We start from the raw sequence: 26,216 nt of genomic DNA, 5'->3' as shown, positions 1-26,216 counted from the left end.
ATATTTTTTATATTTCTATCTCTCTAGTGAGCTTTTCTCACTTTAGTTCCTTTTTTCGTATTTAAAGTGAAAGTTGCTACAGTACAAATATATTTGAACTTAAAATGTATTTTCAGGGTTATACATCCAACAACTATAGTTAATTGTTTAAGTTAAGTTTATAAATAATACATTGTCTTTATAATATCAAATTTACGATTTTGCTAATAAAGTTCCTTTATACGTAAAAAAATATAGATGGATATGTATTTTAGAAAGGGGGTCCCTCACAATAGGTACATCTGATTTGGGGGTCCTTAGTATCATAAAGTTTTAGAACTGACAACCCAAAAAGCTTGTCTTTTTGCACAATATATATTTTTGATACAGACATTTAGTGTACGTCTAAAATAAATGGTCGCTGTCCATCTGAAACCTCTGAAACCAAATTGGCTGTTTTTCAGGAAATGGGAAAAAAATGTGTTTTAAAAGTTGACAAGCCCTTTTAAATACTTTTTATTGGTTAAATATTTGCAAAACACAGTAACAACCATAAAGGGTGACTAATAAAAATGATTTATGGCAAAAATATGGCGATACAAGATTTTAGAGGCACTGTATTGAAATCTAGGATACTATATGCTACCCTAGTGAACTGAACAAAGCACGTCAGTGTGATCACACTTGAACAAAACTCCTTTCTGTAAAAGGTCCTAAAAGGTTGGTAAGGCACACAGATAACTCAGGAAACCTCAGAAAAATGTAATAGATGACATTCAGATTTTCTTTCTTCTAAATTTCTTTTTAATATGTTTTTTTGTGACTACCTTCGGGCTTCTCTAAATTGAGAATGCACTTCATAACCCTCTTCAGTTTAGCCTTGTTTTTCATCATGTGGTTTGAGTGAGAGGTGGCTGTAAATCACATTTGCATGCATTAGTTTCATCCCTTGTCTCTGCATTGCCATTAAGTTAATATGAGAGAGTGTGTGTATGTGTGAATGTCCTATTTAGGTGAAAATGGATTTGGGCTCCATTAGCTGATTAGCCGTAAAATTACGTTATCTCTCCCAATGTGAACTTAATGCCAGTAATTTGAAGATGGATGACCCTTCACTGAGACCCTCTCTGCCGTCAATCACTTGCATCATAGGCTGGGGGTCTAACAAATATAATAATTAGTATTTATATAAGGCTGTCCTTTTAGAAGCTTATATACCCAGAGCAGTACTAGACACAAAAAACGACTTAAAACAGTTAACCCATGCAATCAAGATGTCAAAGTTATGGAGTCTGAACTTGCCATATTTGAATGTTTATGTACAACACAAAGGCAAATTGGAATTGTCAAGCTAAAAGTATATGGCTATAAGCCATCCATTTAAGATTAAAGTTCATGCAATACGTGTATAGGCAAATCATTAACATTTATGTATGTAGTTTCCCGTGTAGCTTCTTTCCCAGGTGTGAGAGAAAACTAATCACACAGAGGTGTTGCGATTTCATTAGACACCGTATAATATGCCGGCTGGGAACCTTCTAGATAATCAATGAAAGAACCGTCTCTTCCCCGTTGTGTTTGGCTATTGTCATGAAGAGGAGCTCTTCAGAGAAACGACAGACAGAAAAAAGGAAAAATGGCCCTAAGGTGTTGACAATGGAGAATGTCAAATTTACATTTCATATTAGTAAAGCGGTGGCATTAAGCTTCTCTTACATTGTTTAGCCTCAAAGATTGTTAACAACAGATCTGTCTCATTCAGACAGTCTTAAATACAATATAAACATCTGAAATGTGGTATTTGCATTTGAGCCATACTAAATACTATACATATTCTAGTGACAATATTATAGATACTCCATTCTTAATCAGGGGTTCATTGTCACACTTTATCATTATCTGCAATACGTTTTTAGATCTGAATGGAGTTCAGACCTCAAGCTCATTGTCTCCAGCATGCTATCAGAGCCAGTGAACTGAAAATATTAACACTAATGTTTGTGAAAGGGGAAACGTTTCTTAGAGACATTTTCATTATGCTTTTGTGCTTGTTGTTAATATGAATCCATTGTAAAGGGTTGTAATTTGAAGCGATAGAAATTAAGGTCTGAACAACGCCGCTCTCAATTTCCTGCTTGGTTCTGATGCTTCTTATCAGTCACTCCTCGTACAAACATTATCAAAGATTATTTTGTCTGCAGCAAAATTAAAAGAATACAAAAAAGGTATTTTCCTTAAGTGAAAAAAATATGAGACTCATTTTCAGTCTAAAAGGTTTGATAGAACTATGTGCATACTTTTTTATTCCAAGATTTAAATTTCAAAAATCAAAAATATCCTTCCTTGTGACTCAATAACATCATTTAACCTAGCATGGAGTCACGAATCCTGCTCTTTTAAAAAATACCCGTACCCTAGACCGCATTTAATTTGATTGATATGCGGAGAGACTTGAAGGAAAGGCTAAGTACATTACCTCCTACGGAGTCTGTGAAATTTGATAAAAATTGGTAAAGAATAGGCTTTGAAAAATTTTTGTACTGGAAATTGTCCAGTGGTCTTTTAGTTGAACAAAGGGAGTGGTGGCTTGAAAGGTCTCTGGAGAAAAGGAACATTAATTGACTTTGCGAAGTCAACCTTTAATGTACAAATCGCTGTAGAAATGCCCTCCTCGGCACCGTTTTCCATTTTTTTCATGTGGTGGGGTGCATTCCGCTCACAGTCAAGTAGACATTAATTCCTTTCAATCTTCACACTCAATTTATTTTGAATGTCCCTGCCGATATGCTTGCTCCTCTAAATTAGAGGCGGTGAATTATACGGTAAAGAAAGAATGGGAGAACGAAAAACTTAATCATACACCACAGCTGTATGTGGAGAGTCTGGTTTTATGAAATGTGTTCCTTCTACCCCGAGGATATAAATGGTCAATGAAGGGAAGGAAGCCAATGGAATAAACCAATAAACATACCAAAGAGCTAGAATAATTACATCTTTTAGTTCCGCATTGGGTACTTTTTCTTTGCAAAAAAGCTATTTCTATGCCCGCATCTTCTTTTATTAAGCGAAGGGTGAAATTCATGAATAACTCAACTTTAAGAAGTACAAAACTCCCCAATTTCTTGCAGGTTTATCTTTTCTCTCCAGCCACACGCCTCAAACCGCGCAGATACCGTTCAATAGCTTTAAGCCACCATTCCAAATTCTCGTAATACTCATCAATTATATTTAATAAGTGTCTTTCCAATTGTGCTGTGGTGAGTAGAAAACATTAATTACATTGTTTATCAAGACAATTAAGCATAAAAGTTTTAGCATTCATTCTGGTGTGTGGGAAACTGAATGATAGGATGGGCATTCGAGGAGAACAATAAACCCAAACCATTATTATAAACAAATTAACCTCTTCAACAGACGAAGGCCTCAAATCCAAACCATCCATCAAACTTTCATGCAAATTAAGCACCATACGAGACCTTACTCTTACTCAAAAGGTTGGCATGGTGTTACCATCATCAGAGTCTATCACAGTGCCCTTTAACAGACAGATATTGTCACACGCTAAAGCTATTTAAGTGGCTTTCGTTGAGGATGAGTACATGTCGCTAAATAAGATGTATAAGATGTATAACAATTTCTGAGGGCTAAGGGCAGCAAGAAAGGTGCAGAGACGGACCCTGTAGGCAGACAAGGTCAGCGAGCTGCTGTCATATATCTCCGCTCAGCCCAGCTCTGCTGATGCTGAATGTCTACAAAAATATCATCGTCTGTGGATACCAGGAGGTGTGAGATGGATTATGATGTAGCAACAGAGACCCCTAATGGAGGACAGAAAACCCGCATCCTCATGTGAGAAGTTAGAAGACTTTGCCAGAATGTTCATTCTGTTTAGTTTTAAAGGCAAACTATTGATGACTTACAGTAGTTGTATTTTCTTGCTTTGGTTGAAAATACTATAAATGAAATCTTAAAAAACATGAAAACAAGTATAGAGGTGTATACACCTAGGACAAATATTACTGCAGTATTTCTGAAAGAGCAGGAACAAAAATGTGTTTCACATTCACCTTTGCATGATTAGTATTAAGTAGGCTGAGTATATTTATTTATAAAGCACATTAAACTAACCAAAGTGCTGTACAAATCCTACAACTTCTAAAATTCCCTAAACAGAGAGAACCAACCCCCCCAAAAAATATATATACAGAATATATGTTCACATGTATATATGTGTGTGTGCGTGCATGCATGCAATATATACATATATATGTATGTATGTATGTATGTGTATATATACAGTGCATCCGGAAAGTATTCACAGCGGTTCACTTTTTCCACATTTCGTTATGTTACAGCCTTATTCGAAAATGGATTAAATTCATTATTTTTCTAAAAATTCTACAAACAAAACCCCATAATGACAACGTGAAAGAAGTTTGTTAGAAATCTTTGCAAATTTATTCAAAATAAAAAACGAAAAAAGCACAGGTAGGCCTTCATAAGTATTCACAGCCTTTGCCATGACACTCAAAATTGAGCTCAGGTGCATCCTGTTTCCAATGATCTTCCTTGAGATGTTTCTACAACTTGATTGGAGTCCACCTGTGGTAAATTAATTTGATAAGACATGATTTGGAAAGGCACGCACCTATCTATATAAGGTCCCACAGTCAACAATGAAATATCAAACACAAACCAAGCCAGGAAGTCCAAGGAATTGTCTGTAGACCACCGAGACAGGATTGTATTGAGGCACAGATCTGGGTAAGGGTGCAGAAACATTTCTGCAGCATTGAAGGTCCCAATGAGCACAGTGCCCTCCATCATCCATAAATGGAAGAAGTTTGGAACCACTAGGACTCTTCCTAGAGCTGGCCAAAATGTGGAAAAAGTTGAGCACTGTGAATACTTTCCGAATGCACTGTATATGTGTATAGATAGATTATTTGGCCAGGAAATGCCAGAGAAAAAAGTGTGGCGCAGCAATTGCAAAGGCTATTTCACCTTTGGATCTACATCATGTTAGCAGACCTTAGGGACCTAGGAGTGCAATTGAATAAGATCAGAGATGATTAATGGCTCTTATCATTTTACTTTATAATTTGCTCCACAGTTGGTGCTGCTTCTGTGCAAATAGTTCACAAATGAAAGCTTTCAAAATGTAAAATAATTTTCAGTCAAGACTTCAAGGTATCTGTCTATAAAAGAAAACTTCATAGAGTATAAAGTGTGGAAAACTAGCCATACACTTTACCGAAGGGAAAGCGAGCAAAACTCATTAAAATGTCATTGCATTTCCCACGTATTTAGTTTAAGTAATGATAATCAAGGCATGTTTTCCACTTTTAAATGAACACAAGCAATCAAAATGCAAAAATTAATATACAACACTACAAAAGATCGACTTTAACCGACAGATGTCAGACAAGAAAGTGGAGCCAATAGCCTCGACCACAATGTGATACAATATTCAGATTTTATCCTTCAAAGTGTAGCTATTCATGGCAGAATGTAAAGTGGGTGAAACGGTTCCAAGTTTTCTCCGTTGCACCTCCATTTGCTCTGCTAGTGTTATGTAGTAATCACAGTTTGTAGCCCAAACATACGGTTGAAAGATGCTTGGCTATTTCCTGCTTAACTGTCAGGTGGCTCTTAAATAAAAAGTAGCAAAGAATATATACATTTTGATAAAATATTAAGGGGGTTTTGTATCGAATAGCATGCACAGATTGACAATTGAAAAGAGGATTGGTGATAAAGACGGTTTCAATGGATGCACACGCCTAGCCAAAGTTAAGATCAGTTGTGTTTTGGTAATAATATAACAGTTTGGCCCAGTTTCACAGACAAGGCTTATCTTCACCAAAGAGTAAGCCTTATTTCAATTAATAAAAATGCTTTAGATAAAAACATTACTAGTGTGCATCTTGAGACAAAAACAATGGCACTGACATATTAAGACATGTCACGGCAAGTTATACACTTAAGACAGCTCAGATATTCCATTTAGTCTGGGACTAGCCTTAAGCCTTATTTATTAAATCAGCCCTTTATTTTACATTTGATGAATATGAATATTCATTTTTATTCATATATTATTGTAAATGAATCGTGTTCAATTACAATAAAGTACTCAACTGTTATTGATTCTTCTCGGAGGTCAACAAGAAGTTAAGTTTGTAAATACTGTTAACTTGAGCCATGACCAAATTTCTGTCTTTTTGTTGCCCAAATCTATAACTACTGTAGTTTTAACATTTGCTTTAACATAAATATAAATAAACTATAAATTATACAAATATAGGTTGCAAGGAATACATTAATGGCACATTCATTTTATTTTTTATATTCCTCGACAGGCCATGAAAAATCCTATGGGTTTGGAACAAAATAAAACGAGGTAGAGGACTGGAATATTTTCAACATCAGATGACACAAACTGCACATACAGACAGGGGTTTTAAAAGTCAACTTCAAAAAAAATGTCATTTAAATTATGGAAACTACTGCCCCTAAGTCACTTTTGTTTTTTAATCAATGTCTTATTTTTAAGCTTGCACTGAGAAACACAAGATGTAGAATTGATGTCAGGTAGAGTATATGCTGACATTAAAACAGAAGAGGACCACATCAAACTTGAGCTCATATCAGTTTGCTTCCTCACTGTTTGTATAAATCTTGATTGTTGGAAGTGTTTTAAGGACAGCGCACTTACATTTTTGACTCAACATTGACTTTATTGTATAAATACAAAATACACCATAATATAGGACAGTTGCTTTAACAGTACAAAGCATTGAGAACAGTCTTAGACCCAACTAATGCATGTGTAGTCCAACACTCAGCATCAGCTTTTCATGCAAAGGTAACATGCTACTAGTGCAGAAAGTATTCTGAAAAAATATATAATCCAATAAATCACCACAAGAACATAATTACCCATCTTTGGTAGATAAATACAGTTTGGGTCAGTCAGTCTGGCTTCATTATGAAGCATCTACCCTGACTTTCCCCATGTAAATGTCCATTCTAGACTGAATCTCAGTCTCTCCGTCTTTACAGGTTATGAGGTCCAGGCCGGCCTGCATGCTCTTCGAGTCACTGATGTCCTTGTGTGCATCTGCGCAGACTCTCAAGCGACTGCAAGAAGGAGCGCCGTGCTTTATCTTCATCAACTGGATGTGGTCCTTCCTCATCCACCTCCTCTGTGATTTTATTGAACTGCATCTTCTTTTGTAAGATGGAACGGGCACTCTCACATTCTTGGGCCCTGATTAACCCGACCGGCTGAGGAAATTCCTCCACAGCCAAAGTCATCCGGTGACTGGGCATAGCATTCAAGTGGCTCATCTCTGTAATATTTGTGGGCATTCCTTTGAGATGCTTGGACGAGTCAAAAAAGATGCTTCAAATACCCTTTGGAATTTTAGTGAGCTGCTCCTCCTTGTCCAGGTTAAGTGCTACGCCAAGCGAGTCAGTCCTCCAAATCCACACTTTGAAAGTCGAGAGCCAGACCGCTAGTCCCAGAAGCAGATGAAGAAACTGAAAAGATGCTCTCGTTCAGTATCCAGCTTGAGTGTTTGCAACCCACAGCTGATGTGAGGCTTTATATAGGTCTTCTCTTCCCACTCAGTCCTCTCTCAGTGCCTGACTTCCTCCAAGCTCCTCCTTCCTCACAGGACTGTCACGCTTCCGACTTCCATTCGTATCCTCCGGAATCACCCCGTTACTGCCAAGAACAAGTACGCATGCGGGGCACAGCAGGGAGGAGGCAGAAGGACAGCTCTCAGGGTTTGGCACAACGTAAAGAGATCTTGCACATCTATGGGATAGCCGGATGTGACACCAGGCAGATGGGCTTTTAAATGCTGCTACAAAGCAACAGAGATGGCTAAAATTCATTTGTACCGATACTAAAAGAAAACATTTTTGGAAGCACTTGCGTACACACTGCATATAGCTGCCAAATGACATGTGCGTGGGTTGGACACAGATGGCTCATAGCTGCAGGGGAGAAATAAACGCTAGAGAGAGGGGCATGAAGCTAGGGACACTGAATATTAGAGAATTACAAAATCCACTACTGTTTATTTTAAGGTAGCACTGTTTTTGAACTACAACAGATGACATGGAATAATAAACAATACTACTACAGGATGTATTCATATTTACTAGTAAAATTTTCATTTAACGTTTAAAACAAAGTTCTACCTAGAAACATTATTTAATACACAATGAACTAACATGAATAAACAATGAACAACTGTTTTTGTATTAGATAACATTTACAAAGACTAATAAGTGCTGGTAACATATTGGTCAGTGATAGTTTATGTTACAGTATGTTAATTCATTAATTTTCCTGCTTTGTTTGCTGCTGATATGCCAAATTGTCATGTTTACAACATGAAACTCTGCATTGCTTAGAATTATCACAAAAATACATGATTAGCAAATAAAGCCCACCAGACGAAAGCCTAGATAAGCTTTCCACATAAAAAAATGAAAGTCACTAATGAATGCTGTACCTCAATTTCTGGGCCATATAGCTATCCAAAGAAAAATAATGTATTGGGGAGAGTGAGCCAGGCATGAGAGTTCAAACTTATAGTACATTAGTGTCAAGATCTTGCCTCTTCTTGTCATGATTTTCAGGTCTTGTGGCAGGATCATGACATACCAATGTGTTTTATGTGGAAAAAGGGCATGGCATTGTTTTGATTTTATAATGCCATGCTCTCTCTACTGTGTCAAGTCTTCTAGCCCCGCCCTTTGTTCTCCGTTAGCGCCCTATTAGTGTCATCCGTCTCACCTGTCCAAGCCAGTACCCATCAGTGTTTAAGTCTTGTCACCGTCTTGTTTCAATCTTCCCTAGTTAACGTCTCCCCATGGATTGTCTCAGTGCCCATTGTTCCCAGTCGGTTCATTGTTTGTTAATGCCATTGTTGCATACCTGTTCGTGTGGTCTGAGAGATTCTGTGTTCCTGTTTGGACTTCCCCCTATTTGTGTTTGGACTTTTTTTTTATTATTGACCTTGTTTGTTAAGTCCCCCTTGTGGGAAGTTTTAGTTTGATCCTTTGTGTCCATTATCGTGTTTTGCCCCATTGTGGGTTTTTCTTTTACTATTAAATATATTTCTGTGAACCCTGTCACTGTTGTCTGTGCTTGGGTTCTGTCACTGATAATTCGTGTCACATTAGTATATATTTATACTATAAATGATCTAGAATATAAATTGCTATATTTCAGGTGGTCCACCACAACTTTCAATTTTTTTTCAAAATGAATCAATATGTCAACCATAGAAGTTAAAAACTGGTATTAGAAAGTCTTAGTTTTATTTGGAATGCAAAAGGAATTCAGAAACGGACATACTGTATGGGTCCATCAGCATTACAGTCAAGTGCTTTTCTTGTTGTCTTCACTCTGAGGTTGCAGACTTTACACTGATTTTACGTAATTACGCAAGTTATTCACACCTAAACCTGAAAAAATACGTCATTTAGGAATACTGAAAATTATTGCATTATTTAGATGAAAAACAGTGCACTACGAATGAGAGATTTAGTAACGGAACTGGGGCGTAACCTTTCTTCGTCCACATAAACAATTTTGCCTCACTTTTCATTGAGGTGTGCATCTTTTTCCTAGTAGTACCAGTTAATAATCAGTTTTACGGGACAAACAAACTCACAACAGTAGCATCATCTCCTTTAAAAGTGACGCTCGGAATTAGACTTCAATGTGCCATCTGTGATAAGCACAAGAAGTTCATGTAGTTTGTAAACAACTGCCGAGTCAGATGGAAACAAGCAAAACATGGTGCAAAATTGTAGACATCCCTTTGCAGTCAATAATGATTGCAGGCATCTTGCCCAATTTCAGAAAATTACCAATAAGTGCTTTGGGGATAAAAGCTTACTGTCATTCTTTCATTGAAATAATGTTGATGTGATCAGATAATTTTTGGAACCTATTTCTCATGTTTTATGTTTCTCAGATGATTATTATTAGAGAACTATTAATTCATTGTAAAATGGAAAGATCAAAGCGAATTAATCAGTGTAATACAGACTTCAGCTAATCTGAGCAAATACAGAATTAACAGAGCACATACTGTGAAAGCGACTTCTGCTATTCTGAGCTAAAAGACCTGATGGTCAGCAAAGTCTATTCAAGAAAATCATCGTTTGGTTAGCTATAACTCTCCAAAGCTCAATACATCACTCTATCGTCTGGATAATTCATTGCTCTCAATGGGAACAGACATATAAGGAACAGTTTGATGTGACTGTTCTAGGCTCCTGGCAACCAAAAGGGAAGACATTTTTTTTGTTGTTGGTTCCATCTTTCCCCCCTTACGTCACACCATCCCTCCATCCTCAGTCTGTTTTCTTTTCCTCTAACCTTGCTTCTGTTTCTTCAGATAGCGTGCACGCTGGGACAAGCACACATTCGTGACGTATTTGGTGAGCAGTTTTGTGGGTAGCAGAGCAGTTGTCACCCAACCCTGGAGCAATGATAGAAGCAGTTAGACCAAGTGTAATAAATGCTAAAATGTATTTCTGCATAGAAAAATTTGAGGCGGCAGCCTCTGTCAAATTTCGTGTTGCCTCTCGTCAAAACTACTTTGTTTGTCTTCACAAAAAACACTGCCGCTGAGCCTGAAATCACAAACTATGACAGTACGTACAGATTTAAATGAAGTACCTACCTATCGACCGTTAAAACAATACATTCTATATATTTTGTGTGGGGGTAGCATGAATAGATTTTCGGACATACTGCCATGTTTTATTGTCACGTGCCCCATTTAACCTATGACGTTTTAACATCAACCTGTACCTAGGAGTCGGTACAAAGATCATTTATTTCACAAAAAAATCATTAATCTGTACGGACACCCACCTTGAAGTTTTCCACAATTTTCATTTGATTACATTTTGAAATTTGACAGGGAAGTGTCCATCTGATGCACACTCACAAATCTCAGTTGATGCAGGAGACCATCTGGGTTTTTCTTGCATACTGTTTTGAGCATATTGAGATTTCGGACATACTACTCGTGACTCATAATCATTTTCGCCTGCTATATAGTATTGAAGTAGGCGATTATACACGGTGTGTGTATTCTATCAACAGACTGTAATTTTTAAGCATTACACCGCAAAAGAGGAGCTGTTTTGATATCAGCCCAGTTAGGTGCCGAAGATTTTCTCGCAGTACAAGAGCTAATAGGTGCTGCTCTGTTTCAAGGCTTTTCAGTTGAATATTGTTTGTTTTGCATAAAAGCTTATTAAATCTCAATCGGTTGATGTTGGCAGTGTATTAACACGTATTCATTGTCATCACTGCAATGAATGTTGATGAGAGATTCTATTTCACTAGTCTGTTACACTTTTATTGGCTATGCAATACCCATGACTATAATCATTTATCAAAGTATAAGAGGGGGGTCAACAATCCTCCGAATATCTTCAATTGTGTTACATGGGAAAAAAAGATACTCATATCGATTTGGAAAGAGATGAGGGTGAGTAAATAAAGTAGTTTTAATTTTTGGGTGAAGTATCCCTTTAAGAAGATAAAGAGGGCCTGAACAGCCTAAAAGTTCCTTTATTATCAAATATAGTCTTGTTATATTATTAAGAGGGTCTCACCATGATGGCATGTGGGAGGTAACCGTTAGACTGAGTCTGCAGGCCCACAGTGCTCAGCTGGGCTTTGACGTAGCGTTCTGGAGTAGGGATGTCAATAGTGGCCCTCCTGATCTTGCTCAGTTTGGTCGTCACATAAAATGGCAGCACACTCTTTAAGAAACAAGTACAGAATAACAGTTTAACTAGTAAATCTGACTGACAGGTGTATACATCGACAGAACAATAATCATAAATGACTGTTTATCTCAAAACAGATATACATTTCATATCATCTCTGCAAAATCTATTAAGAGCTACTATGACTTCTAGTGATGACCCATTTTCACTCACCTGTATAATAATCCCTTTGTTCTTGTACTCAGCATCGAGTCCACGGGAGAAAAAGTCCACAAAGGCCTGTTGTAGTAAAAAAAAACAATTAAATAATTACTCTATCCAAATAAAAACATTGACACGTCTGTGTATAATTGTAACACTTTTGACAGAGAGAGAGAGATGACTTGCCTTTGAGGAGGAGTAAAGCGCGAGAAGAGGAACTGGGTACATGCCACTAGCCGAGGCAATATTCAAGATCACTCCTTTAGACCTGAAAGTTTTTTTTCACATGAATTTTAAATGTTGTAATATAACTTGCAAGTATTTTTTATAAAGACAAATACATTTAAAATGTCCCATGTGTTTTAAGCATTTTACTAGATTTTCTGGCAGCATAAAATTATCCTTTCCAACACATTGGTGCTAATGGTTTCTTGCATCCCTGTTGCTATGGAAACTGGTGCCCATGCCAGCGTACATTATGTTGCAGTATGTACTACTGACTCTAGTGGTCTAGATGGGAGGAGCTTACATCATAACTTTCACTCTTTCTAAAAAAAAATACATTTTTGGGAAAAATCGCAAGATTCCATCTAAATGTTTTTAATTTATTTTGCATTTAATTTCTGGGTCTTCTTTTTGCTTATCATATGCAGCTGTTATTGCTACAGGGAAATGTAATGATGTGCAAACATTTGTTATCATGATTTAATTACAATATTATTGCATAATTTATAAAGCCCAAAAACACACTAAATCATACATTTTTATGAAATAGCTGCACATTGAGATCCATTTCGAGACTACTTTGAATGTCAACTGATTTCTGAACTCACCTGTCTACCATCCTGGGTAACACCAGTCGTGTCATCTACAGAAAGAGGTGATGTGTAAGTATGAGGAATGGTACGTACAAGAATCAGATCCATAATACTTAAAGATTATTTTGACTCAAACACTTTTCCAAGCTTATAATTAATTAAAGAACACAATGTGAACTTCTATGATCTTTCTTAAACAATCTTTAAAAAAATCTAAAATGTTACACCCTGTACAAATAGAGTAATACATCTTTGATCCAGAGGATGGCAGCATCGACTTTTCGAATTTCATGTTCTATGGTAGCGCCAAGTCACTGAAGCTTTATTGTACACAAAAATGTGGTGCTTTGCATGCTTTTAACATGGTGTTTGAAATTTCATCTATAAAAAAAGTATAAAAAGTGCCATAAAAAGACATCTATTTTCTGGATCAATCATGTACTATGAAACAAACACTTACATAGTAAAAGTAGATCTTTTGGGGAAATATTATAGGCACCTTAAATCAGTTGGCTGCCTACTGTTTAAAAAAAAGTATATCAATAATACAGTTATTCCAAACTGCATTTAAATATCTAGCAATATATAGACTTTAGTATCTAGATGACTGCCTAGATTGTATTGAGCAGATATTTATACAGTGGTCAGTCTTCTTTTTCCATAAATATTTACGCTTCCTGTAGAACTCCAAAGTTACGGGCAGAAGTAAAAATAGAAAGGCTGGATATAACAATTGAGTAAAAGGCAGAAATGCCACTGACCTGACAAACCGATGTAATGTTGATGTTGATCATATCGTTGATGAACTGCAATTACAAGAGCAACCATTAAAAATAGAACTTTATCTGACAAATAAAAATGCAAAATAACAATACCCCTTTTTAAAACATTATTACGATTGAAGAGATTAGAAAAAAAATGCACAGATCAAAGTAAACAATTGTTAAACAAACTCACGCTGTCAATATTAGGGATGCTGAGGAAGAACTCTGGGTAGGAATAAGACACTCCCACATTGTTAACTGTAGGGGGAAAAAAACAAAACAGACAGCAGAACATCAATCAAAGCAACCGCACAGGTAACAGCTCAGAAAGAGCTATTGAAACAATTTCAACAAACTGTAGTTCCCTCCACTTCCCTGCAGTAGGCAGCAAATACCGAACAGTCACTAAAATGACAATTCATTATAAAAACACATCAAGTCGTGCTGTCCAGAACATCTTGTTCCAATAAAAAAAAGATCCAAATGTCATATTTTCTCTTAAGACACAGTGTGTAATATACCTAAAACTCCTATTTCAAGGCCAGCCAGTCCAGACTCAATCTTAGGGTAGATGTCCGTACATCCAAAGTCTGCAGAAATGGTTTTGGTCTCGACGTTAAACTTGCTCTCTAGAAGAAAAACAAAAGCACACAACTGCTGAACAGCTAAGAAAAAGTGTTTGACAGAATGGACAAAAACATTTTCATAGTTTTCTTCTTTATGGCTGAAGTGAGACATTGCCTTCCCTGTAAAACTGTCAATAAATTAAAGTTTAGTGACATAACATGCCTTGTATACAAATGCATGGTATAGACGCACACGATTAAGGGAGTGCAGTGGTTAAGGGATGCTGTTAAGTCCTAGAGTATTCCAGATCCTCTGTTGCAAACCTCCAAACTATAAAACCGGCCTGAAAACAGGTGAACTGCACCAGTCAAACTGCATTTAGCACAAAGTTTGGGCCTGATTTGCATGTTTTCTTTATTAAATCAGGATGTTCAAACAATGTATGCTTGAACATCTGGATGATGCTAAAGTTACAAAGGGAAAAAGCGGAGGGAATGAAAAATGGAAAGGCACGCAGAAAAAGACAATTCATTCACATGCACACTCTGCACCCTAGTCTGTCCTGCTTCATTAAATGAACATGAATGTGTTGGTAAAAACATGGCTGCCCTCAGAAATTCCACATAGCAAAAATACACCTTAATAAGACAAGGACAAAAGAAAAAAAAGTTAGTTTGTTAGAAAAACTGTTCAAGAGATACTTACACATAACAAAGTGAAAGTAAACACATTTTTATAGACAAGGCAATCCCAAAATGCATTGCGGAAATCTAATTTAAACCTTTTAGTCACTTCTTTCATCTTTCAACATCTGCAATCATCTTACTGTAGTATCTATCTTTGCAACATCCTAACATCAGGCTTTATAGAAATCCTTTGCGAGACATGTCTGCATTGTGGAGACTTTACTTTGTTGCCTATGTAGATTGTTCAAAATCCATCTGTTTTTCATGATAGATGCTCTCCTTAACAAGGTAACTCGCTTTGTTTTGGAACAAGACACAGAAAGGTGCAAAAAATAATCTTGTTCTCCATTGCTTACTACAGCTTTGATCCTCCTAATAGCATGGCCTTGTAAACTGACCGTACTGTTTAGCATGTTGACAAAATGTTTATATTCTCTCCTACTTGTAAGTCGCTTTGGATAAAAGCGTCTGCCAAATGAATAAATGTAAATGTAGCCAGTGTTCAACAGAGGTCACTGGGCTGATTTCCTCCATTCGCTGCTCTCTCTCTCCCTCTCATTCCCGCCATGACATCTCCAGGATCCACCTCCATCTGTGAGAGCTCTGCTGCAACAGCCAGGCAGCTCAATTGGCAGAGTGCCTGCCTTTCAACACAGAGCTAAAAATAACCCGGCTCATTAACATCCACATTCATTTACTGTAGCTGAGGGAGACACTCGCTGCTTCACAAACACAAGCAGCGCTCTCTCTTTTTCTCTCACACACACAAACAGACATACACCTATAGATACGCCACAGGTCCTCGGCACACAAGAACACACAAGTGCACAACTGCTGGAACATGGGTGCGCGCACGTGTGTTCACGCTCTAAATCATGCCATCCTTCTCAGTTAAGGAGTCAGCCAACCAAAGGACCGGAAAAAGTGAATGGGGATGGGAGCATCTCTGATTCAACCACTGCTGCTCCATTCATTCACCTGTTATAAGACCCTGCTAATAAAGTGCCAGACGTACAACAGAACCCAATGACAGATTCACATGGAAAATGTCAGTATGACATTAAAGTCCAATTGCATTTCATGATTGTATTCCTTAAAACTCATCTTTAAGCATTTAAATAGTTTACGTAAAAGTTTTTCCAGTGATAATGTTAAAATGTTTTACATCAACATAATCTACATTAAACATAACAGTTGGGCAAAACAAATAAAGTACAAAATGAGAGTCTTGAAGAACTTTCCTGAGGCTCAGTTGTTAAGAGCATGGTACTAGCAAGGTCATGGTTTCGATCACAGGGGATTGCACATGGTCAGAAACAAATGTATAATACAATGCAATGTAAGTCGCTTTGGATAAAAGCTCCTGCCAAATGCACAAATGTAAATGTGATCTAGTGTACTTTAAAATAATAAGTAAAGTGCATAGAGTAGCAATATATTTCATCCATGCCCATGAATCTGCATTTTATCATTTCATATATTGTTTATCTATCAACATAACCACCCCAACTACTCTTTACTGTCTGAAAGTAAAAAAATAAGAAAGACAGTTTTGTCAATTCTCACTATTCTTAAAGTATTTCTGTTTCCTATGATTTATTATTATATATCATGAGTCAATATTAGTTAAAATTTTCATAAACATTGTCCACATTTCATTTGCTTAAATTAGATCCTATCATGTACATAGTTGTAATTATATTGCTCATTGGTCACCTTACTCTCATCACATTAGCATTGAAAACAGAATAAAAACACATATCAGCTGACCAGTAGCATTCATTTTTTTTTCAACTACATTAGGTGGCTGCATTATTATTAAGCACCTACCGATAGCTTTGGACACTTCATCCAGCTTCTCCTGAGTACGGCTGATGAGAACTATGGCAAAACCACGTCGAGCAAGCTGCACAAAAGAAAACCATTCAAACCAAATCCAGATAATTCAACGATAATTAGAGAAAAATCCGTAACATATTATCATCTGAAGAAATACCGTTTTAAGAATTAGATAGCGTTATCAGAAGCCAATGTATCTTTTTTTAGCCAAAATAGTATACAATAGTCCATAATGGACATCAAACAGTAAAAAAAGGAGAAGGTGGTAAAACGCTTGGCAGTTTGACGACTGTGCTAGGAAAACCTTTGAGAGTGGAGTCCTCACTGAACTCTTACAGAGACCTCTAGTTTGATGACTCATTGTGATTTCCATGAAGACAGAAAAATATACAAATAAAACCTGAGGAACCTTACCTCCTCCGCATAGGCTTTTCCGATTCCGTCGGTGGCCCCAGTCACAACTACAGGTAAACAGAACAGGGAGAAATGTGAGAAATTATTTTAAAAAAAACATCAAATGGCTGTGAATACATTAAACATTTTAACTGAATTGTGCAATATACAAATTAATTGCATATATGTGACCCTGTACCACAAAACAAGTCTTAAGTAGCACGGGAAGATTTTTAGTAATAGCCAAAAAAACATTGTATGGGTCAAAATGATCGATTTTTCTTTTACTGCAATGAATTAGGATATAACTAAAGATAATTTTCCTACCGTAAATATATCAAAACTATATTTTTGTGCGTGATATGCTATGCTAAGGACTTCATTTGGACATCTTTCAAGGCAACTTTCTCAATATTTGTGTAAGTGTATAAAGAGCTTACACAATGAAGCGTTATGGTGTTTTTATTAACTTAGAATGAGCTATTTCTATCTCATGTATACTTATATATATATTATAATGCATTTCTGTCAATAGATCCTCACACAAGAATTACACACTGGACCTTTCAATCTGCACGAGTTGCCAAGTTACCTATCCAAGGTAAAAGGAAAATTTAGATGGATGTCGCTACATTTTATGGGGGGGTTTTCCATCCAAACAACTTCACTCTTGGCAATTTGAAGTTGCATTCTGTGCTACCTACCTTTTTTATAAATAAATACATCAACATACAGGTAAAGGGACAGGGTTGATTATTTTACAGGATCACGTTAAAATGACAGCCCTAATGAAACCTTTCAACTTACGCTGTCAGTGTGTTCAAACAAAATGTTGTGTGTAAAAAGAAAGAAAAAATTGCTTTACACCATCTAGAGTAACACATAAGAGGGCAAAAGGGAGGGGTAGATGACGAACAACAAGGCAGCGCAGGGGAGGAGCGAATGAAGCTGATCCTGAGGGCAGTTAAAAATAGAAAGGGAAGAGTGAAAGGCAAGCGGCTAACACACAGTACAGTTGGGAGGGGGCGGCACACAGTTAGAGGCAAGGAAACAATTTTCCCAGTTATTTTTAAGCACATTTACAATACGTTACTCCACATGAGCAAAGGGAAAAACACTGGAGAGATGAAGCGCTCCGAGCGTGTATGTTAGGTGAGGACAGAGAGTGAAATGCTGTGTGAATGCTGCTGTGTGGCTAATGCCACCATCTCGTAACACACCGTGACGATGTCCACAACACGCACTGAGAATGTGAATGAACAGGGATCTTATTCAGAAAAACACTGAGTGCTATGCTTAGTAAACAGGTTAAGTGCTTTTGTATCACATCAAACAGACCTATGTATGGAAGATGTGTTCATTTATATCTGGTCTGCAGCAAAGGTGTATAGATTTGGGGTTTGCTTTCTTTTGACTTACAGTTTTCTAAAATGACAATAAGGCATGATGCACTCTCAACAAAATAAAGAGGTAAAAAATTATCGATTTCGTGGTTTCGTTATAATTTTTGCGTTTTTTTTTTTAACATATTTAAAGACAAAAAAGTTTAAAACACCACAATAATCTCATTCTTCAATTAAATGGAAGCAAAGAACTACTACACAAATATTAAACTTGATGCAAGATCTGCAAATGTTTAAATATTGATCTGCAGTTTTATGCAAATGCATTTTTTGTAAAATAAAATATCATGATTGCAATTGTGTAACGTAACTCTAAACAAAACACATTAACAGCAGAGTATTTTATTCAAGGCATAGCTTGGCATAGGTATTATTTGCCAAATATATTATGTATCAGTGTACTTTGGACAAATACAGCAACTCAAATTGATCATTTTGCATATCACAACATGTGAGAGAAAATAAACCACAATAGACCCAAACGGAAATAAAACAAAACCAGGTAACAACAAGAAAAGATGTTTCATATTAATAACCGGCAGGCTACCGATTTCGAACGGATAAAAAAGGTTCTTCTTCTACCTTCACCTGCTAAAATGTGAAAAGATTAAATGCTGGAGTCTGGTCAACTGAGAAATTATCTTATAAGAGTGAAGACGCCCCCTCACAGTGCACATCGATGCTGCTACTGCTGCTGCTGAATATTCTGAAGGCTAAAAAAAGAACAGGAGATTAAAAATACCAGGCAGGCACTGCAGCAGCGTCTGGAACAGCTGCAGCACTTGAATACAAACAAGCCTCAGCATCCCCCGGCATCACACGCACTGCACTCTTCCTCTACGGGCTCACAGACCGGGCCCTACGTACACGTCCACACAGAGACCAATGCATCTGCTGCAGCATTTACTGCGACTGCATGTCACACGCTGCAGAGATGCTCTGTGAATGAATAAGAGCAACTGACAGGGATATAGCTCTGGCAATGGGTCTACATAAAGGCGCGTGTCAGTTGTTCTCCATGTTATTTTGTTTTCTTTAGTGTCTAAGCGGCATAAATCATAAGGTTTGATAATAACAATAAAAATTGTGGTGTATGTGACAAATCAAACTCATTTTCTAACAGGAACATGGAGTTTCTCCCTCTCGAACCTGAAAAACTTTGAGAAAAACAAATGTGCCATCCCTCACTGCCCTTGGATGTTCCCATGTTTGCAGTGTTATGTAATTGCACACCCCCCTCCGTCCGCAGATCGGGATCCTCCCTCCTCATTGGATGCCGCAGTAGAGGATTCAAAGTACTCCTGGGCCCCTACTCCCAGTAACATGCTTCTTTAAATAGCATGGGATGCCACGTGCCTCACTCGATGGCTTTATTTGCTTCACATCAGCACCGCTGCTCAAAAGGACGGTTTTAAAAACAGCAGGTCTAAAAATAGAGCGAGATGCATTCATTTTTCCCTGAGGCAAGATATTTTCGGAAAGGAGGAGACCTATGAATGTCTACTGCGATCAAGTGTGCACTACAGTAACGTTCATACAGCAATTCATAAATCTCTATTCATGAAGCATTCAAAACAATTCGCAAAAGGAGTCGAAGAGTCTTCAAAGTAAGAATGTACTAAAAGGATAAATATCCAAGTCATGTTGCAATAATGCATATAAAATGTTTTTAATTATGTCCCAAAGCTGTGAAGTTAGTGTGAACGCGAGCATGCTTATAGCTCGGTTCAGAATTTTTGACTCAGATTCTTAGTATATGACAACAATCGACTGTATCATACGAATTCCTTGGAATAAAGATGACACTGACGAATCACAGTTGATATGGATGATCTGTATAACGCTATAGAGCTTCATCAGCCATAAAGGCAAAAACAAGCAATCATAGTCAATCTTTGTGTTGAATATAAGTTTTAAAGGTGAATTAAGAATCGATTTAAACCTGAGCTTATGTTATATCAAAGCTCATCGTATTCAAATGAACATCCTGTAAGTGTCAGAACTGAAGACGTCCTTGATAATGAAATGACTACTTTAATAGACACCAGGCCCAGGCAATGACGTTATTGATAGGTTGAACACCGCCTCCACAGAAGAATATCAACAACTACTTCTCGAGCCCCGCCCACTGGTTCGCGAATGACTTAAGCCATGTACACATAGTACACCACATTTGTGATGATTGACAAAGTCGCAACCGTAGCGACATATTTTTCGGCTAAAGATTAACTTTGTCTGTAAGTTTAAACTAAACCGCTGATACCCGCTGTGTTGTGTTTATGATCGGAAGGCTGCATAACACAGCGCTCTTTGGCGATGTTGCCATGATCGTTATTAAAGCATTGTTTGGTCTCAGATCAAAAAGCCTCGGCACTTAGGTCTTAATAAATGGTCAGCGGCAGATTTTGAGAATTTTTGGTCTTTTATATATTAACAATTTTAAGGTTTATTTTCCTCTGGTCTTTATTTGTTTATTATTTTCTGTGAAGATCTGGCAACCCTGTCACTATAGCAAAGGGCTCTTGAGAGCGGCTAGCCCCGTGTCAAATGTGCAAAAGTGAGGCTTTCTTTCACTGTTCTTTTTATTTAGAGCGACCAACAAACAAACGTGCAACATATTGTGTAGCGCCTGGTTGTGGAATAAAGTCGCTTCCCTCAGATTCTGACATTAGGACACTAGCTGACGTGGATAAAACATTGAGCGTTTGTTTGCTTCATTTTACAGTGGATGCTCCTTTGTAAACAAGGCACATGTCGATGCTGGATTTGCAGAGAGTCTGAGATTAAAAACCAATGCAGTGCCATCAATATTTAATCCGAACAGTATCTCATGCGAGTAAAAATATACATACGATCACAATGCGTCAATATTGCTTTGTTAGAGATCCCTTTATATGTCCTGATTATGTGTAAACTAGGCTACGTGTCTAACCAAGTTTACAGAAGGCTCCAACTAAGCATGTAGTTTGTCAAACATACACACAGAAATGTTCATCACAGGGCACACTCCTTTCTTTTGGAAAAATGTTATCCAATCATAGCAGTGGGTGTTTACTTTCAAGTCTTCAATGCGGCCTGCCCATAAAAACAAAGCGTTTCTTGAGCCTGCCTCAAAATCAGGGTAGAAATTAGCCTATTACCTATTGATTTTGATGTTTTTGAATGTAAAAACCACGTGAACGTAATAAGTAGACCTCAGACAACAGTATAAAATAATAAAAAAGGCCAGTTCATGACACTACATAAATGATCTTGGTTTGTGTGTTTTGTCAATAAATACCATACACAATGTAATTAGCGAGCCTGTAAATACAGCAGGGGTGTGGGTGAGAAATGATAGAGCCGAAGCTCTGTGCACATTGTTCCATGAGAAAGAGGAGGGGATGACAATAAAAGCAACAGCTAAATGGGGGGAGATATGCAAAACAACCAGGCAGGTGTAACTGAGTGTGCTCTTCAAGGATGGAAAATACGCACGAGAGCCCTAATGCACAGTTACAGCTCTGTTCACAGTCAACCAATTATAACCAACCACTCCTTAAAATCTAAATTTTTACCCAAACTTTTGTTATATAAGAGGGGATCGTATTCAAGCGAACATCATGTAAGTGTTAGAACTGAAAACGCCCTTGTTACTGAGATTACATCTGTTATTGACACCAGGCCCAGCGAACACCAGGTTCTGGAATGCACCTGTCTATGATGACATTGTTAGGTTGAACACAGACTCGATAGAAAAATATCAATGACTACTTCTCGAGCCCCGCCCTCTGGTTCGCGCGTGACAATTCTGATGCGGCGCGGAACTAGATAGAGCGGGCAAGCAATAAACAAACATGCCGTTAAAGATAGCTTAATATTGTGCCACCCCTGGTTGTGGAAGAATACAATCGCTACATAACCTTCCTTTGGATTCCGACATTAGTAATGCAGGGTTAAAGTTTATTTGCTCATGTGGGAAAAACATGGAGCGTTTGTTTGTTTAATTTTTCAGAGGTTTCCATGGTGAACAAGGCAGAGATTAACACTGGATTTGTGGAATGACTAAAATTTTAAAGCAGTGCTGTATAGTGAATATTGGATCCGATCGGAATGCTGCAGCAATCCTATGCGAGTAAAACAATTTTGTACTGGGCATGGTGTCAATAATAGATGTAATCTCAGTTACAATGGCCTATTCAGTTCTGACACTTACATGATGTTCGCGTGAATACGATTCCCTTTTATATAACAAAAGCTTGGATTAAAATTGTGATTTTAATTCATGCCTCCTTTAAAGCTATTGTTTACATTACCGTTTTTCGCAATTGTTGTAACTTTATTTACGTTGTACTGTAACAGTGTTCTCACTGCTAGCACACATTCAAAACAATACCAATGGCGTAGCTTGATGACGCTTTGAAGAAGCGTGGAATGATGGGACTACACCGCTGATGGCCATCAATCAGACGGGACAGAGAAATCATGTTAATCATGTTTCTACAAAAAAAAAAAGTTGTCAACATCGGGTAACGTGGATATGACGCCATTGACAGGTGAAGGCCAGTCACTATGTCACTGTAAAATAGCAATTTTCTCATGATTTACAAGTAGTTACAAACATTTGAGATATTGTACGTACTTAACTGAGAAAAATATAAAACACTGCCCAAGTGGCCAAACTGGCCAAACTGTACCTTTAAGCCCACAAATGCCTTCATTCACAAAAGAAGCTCCTCGGACATGTTTTTAACCAGGGAAATCGAAATAATACTGGAAGAAAACCAAAGAAGTACCATATTTGACGTAAAAGTGTCTGCTCGATGCCTTAAATGTTGCCAGAACAAAGCTCAGAATTAACCTGTAAAAGTTGGTAACAAAAAGCCAGCCAGAAAAGATTTAGCAGCAGGCCCAAAGGCATCAGAGAAGAATAACAATATTTTTGTCATTGTCAAAGTCTGTGTTGTTTTACAATCAAGATGATGAAAACTAGTTAAAATTAGGCAGAAATTATTTTATCTTAAAATGATAGTTCACCTTTAAAAAGGAAAATTCCGTCAACATTTACTCACCATGTTCTCATTCAAACCTGTATGATATTCTTTTCTTCTGCAAAACACGAAAGAAGATATTTTGAAAAATGTTTGTAACAGAAAATCGTTGGTCCCCGTTGACCAGCATTGGTTTTGTGTCCATACAATAGAAGTCAATGGGGACCAAAGTATTAAAGTTACCATTTTATAAAATATCTTCTGTTGTGTTCTGCAGAAGAAAAATATCAAACAGGTATCATATAATTTTATACAACACTCATTTTTAATGTCCTTCACCAGTACTGAATTTTCCTCATTTTCAACCAAGAAAAGTTATGGATTACATCTTTGATCAAGAATTCCCTATTCTAAATTAAAAGAAAGGGTACATATTATTATTTCATAATAATTTTCCATATTTTATTTTCGCATATGAACTGTACTATTAAAGCTTTATACTCGAAGTGTTTATGCTGCGTTCACACCAAATGCAAATTAAGCGTTTTGTGCGAGTAAATATCATACAAAACACTCAACTGAAAAATTTGGTACTGTTTGACACTTCCGGACACCTGAAGGCACTCCCAGTCACGCAATGTTTTTGCGTCACTTGCGAGAATATAAGAAACTATTCCCAAAAGTAATAAAGAGCAAGGAACGCGATGCTTGCTTTTGGTCTGAACACAGCGTTACAGTTTATGTGGTTCTCACCAACAAACCAAAAATCTCTACCACTACGGCTTAAATGTGCTGTAATCGTTTGTCAAAAATAATATTTTTCCCCACAACCCAAAATAAGTGTTTATAAAACAACATTTAGTTTGACTCCACAGTGCATTGAAGCACCAGTTACAAATACACAAAAGGGTTAAGCAGTTACCTGTGCTGTTCCATAAACATTTGGACCCAAGGGTGCATTTGAGTACAAGCCGAATAGAACAATTGCAGCTGACTTAATGTAGGTAGAACATGCTCTGTCCTTGGAGGACATCTTCAGCCATTTTAAACATTTTCACTAAATGTACTATTTAATTTTAGGTATGATGGCACACAAGTTACTATACGGGGTACTGAAACCACTCGATTGGAAATCAGCTGAGGTGACTGTTTAAAATCTCCCGAGCGGTGGACTTTTGATGCTCCACGTATTAAAAGTCCATGACCAAGGTCAACAAGTCTGCCAATAAAGCGAAGACACTAGAGTGTAAAGGTAATTCACCTCACTGTGCTGAAAAGCAAAAAGCACAGAGTCCACTGGTTAAATTAAATTCAGGTCACTACTAATTTAATCCCTTTGGCATACAATACACGTCATTCATGACCAGCACAATCTGCCCCAGAGCAGTTTCTTTCCCCCTGCTCTGGCCTTTTGTACTCATCTGATCTCCATTCCAAACCCATGCATTATTTGATAACCTTACAGCTCTGCCCTATTTATTCTGACGTTAATATTTAACAACAACCCTCAAACTATTTGCTAATTACTATACTATTTGTATTATTATACTATTTTTATACCATTATTATTACACCATCTTTACCATACATTTACTATCATACTATTTTATTATTATTATATTTTTTTCTATCCCATTATCATTATCTTTCTATTCAATTTTGTCATTACAGAGCTTATTACAGATAGGACAAAATTAAGAGATGTTAGAGGCATAGCAACAAGAAAATGTTCAAAGTGTTATAGTAAACATAATAACTATATGATAGTATCAACTTAAAATCTATGAGGACTTACTTCAATAACTCTGTTTAGCATTATACTAGACTATCCCTAAAACATATGTCCAACAATCACATCTGACAGTTCAAAGTAATCTACCATGGTCATATTTGAAAACGTTTGACAAAACTGTAGAAAGACAAAAACAATGTAGATCTCTAGAGCAGTCTAGTATTAAATGCATTATGACATAACTAAACTAACTATAAGACTCGGTAAAAGGCAATAGGGTTTTCTTTTCTGAGAGGAGTCTCCTAAAATCAGTCTGTTGGATTGAATGAACTGACAAGGGGTCTTCAGTGTCAGTTAGAAAAGTAACTGATGGCTCGCCTGCAAGTATTCCGTACATTTCTGTACATTTTTCAATGCAGTGTGTACCAACCTGCCCATTTCCCGATGTTGGATGCTCTGACCAAATTCCCGTTGCCTACAATCCACACACGAATCCCGTTAAAAAGAAAGCAGAGAGTACACAACGACAGCCAGGCCACAGTGACAGCTCCTATCCAATACAATGGATCTCTCAGAAGCTCGTGCAATGACTCCATGATGACAAAATCAGTGTCCTTCTTGTTCGCAAACACGTAAGAACACGTAATTACGCCTAATACATTAAAATACTTTAGTACAGTTAACTGTGGTGTCTGCACGCTGTCAAGTCGTTGCTGTGGATGGATTCATAAACTTCCGCTTCCGCATTGGGGCCGTAGAGGATCTTCGCTTCTGATTGGATATGATATCTGCTCGTTAAAATCAGCTCATCGCCGGTTACCGCCTACTCTTTCATGCCATAACCGCATCGTCCACAAGAGCAGTAACAGAAAAGAAAGATAAAAGATTGAAAAAACATCTCGGCATCTTTATAGAGATAAACATATTTTATGTAAAGCATGACAATTTATAGTGGTTTTATAACAACCATGGTAAATTCTGGGATTGAATAGAGTATGCCAACATTTTCTTGTGATGCTATAAATTGAGGATCTTTTCCTTTGCAATGTGGTTAGGACTAAAGATAATCTACATTAGATTCATTTT

The 26,216-nt window shown here is 37.2% G+C and overlaps 1 protein-coding gene across 1 annotated transcript; it reads right to left on the bottom strand.

Annotated features, from left to right (window-relative positions):
* Window positions 1-9,296: 9,296 nt before the first annotated feature.
* hsd17b12b (hydroxysteroid (17-beta) dehydrogenase 12b) lies at window positions 9,297-25,882 on the bottom strand. Its single transcript, XM_056752836.1, has 11 exons — window positions 25,561-25,882; window positions 17,047-17,093; window positions 16,624-16,699; window positions 14,062-14,169; window positions 13,734-13,798; window positions 13,538-13,582; window positions 12,792-12,826; window positions 12,145-12,226; window positions 11,971-12,036; window positions 11,641-11,790; window positions 9,297-10,490 (listed from the first exon to the last, which is right to left on the bottom strand). Exons 1-11 carry the CDS (start codon window positions 25,724-25,726, stop codon window positions 10,383-10,385), a joined length of 948 nt encoding a protein of 315 aa, XP_056608814.1. The 5' UTR covers window positions 25,727-25,882; the 3' UTR covers window positions 9,297-10,382.
* Window positions 25,883-26,216: the final 334 nt, after the last annotated feature.

Source organism: Triplophysa dalaica, chromosome 1, assembly GCF_015846415.1.
Source record: "Triplophysa dalaica isolate WHDGS20190420 chromosome 1, ASM1584641v1, whole genome shotgun sequence".
Classification (NCBI taxonomy): Eukaryota; Metazoa; Chordata; class Actinopteri; order Cypriniformes; family Nemacheilidae; genus Triplophysa; species Triplophysa dalaica.
Note: the sequence above shows the minus strand (reverse complement) of the source record. Positions and strands in the feature narration are given on the sequence as shown.

Coding starts and splice junctions, on each gene's coding strand:
- hsd17b12b (XM_056752836.1), bottom strand. CDS start 25,726: ATGGAGTCATTGCACGAGCTTCTGAGAGATCCATTGTATTGGATAGGA. Junction 14,170..16,623: donor TGAAGTGTCCAAAGCTATCG/GTAGGTGCTTAA, acceptor TTTTTCTTCTAG/AGAGCAAGTTTAACGTCGAG. Junction 12,227..12,791: donor TTACCCAGGATGGTAGACAG/GTGAGTTCAGAA, acceptor AAAAACTTTCAG/GTCTAAAGGAGTGATCTTGA.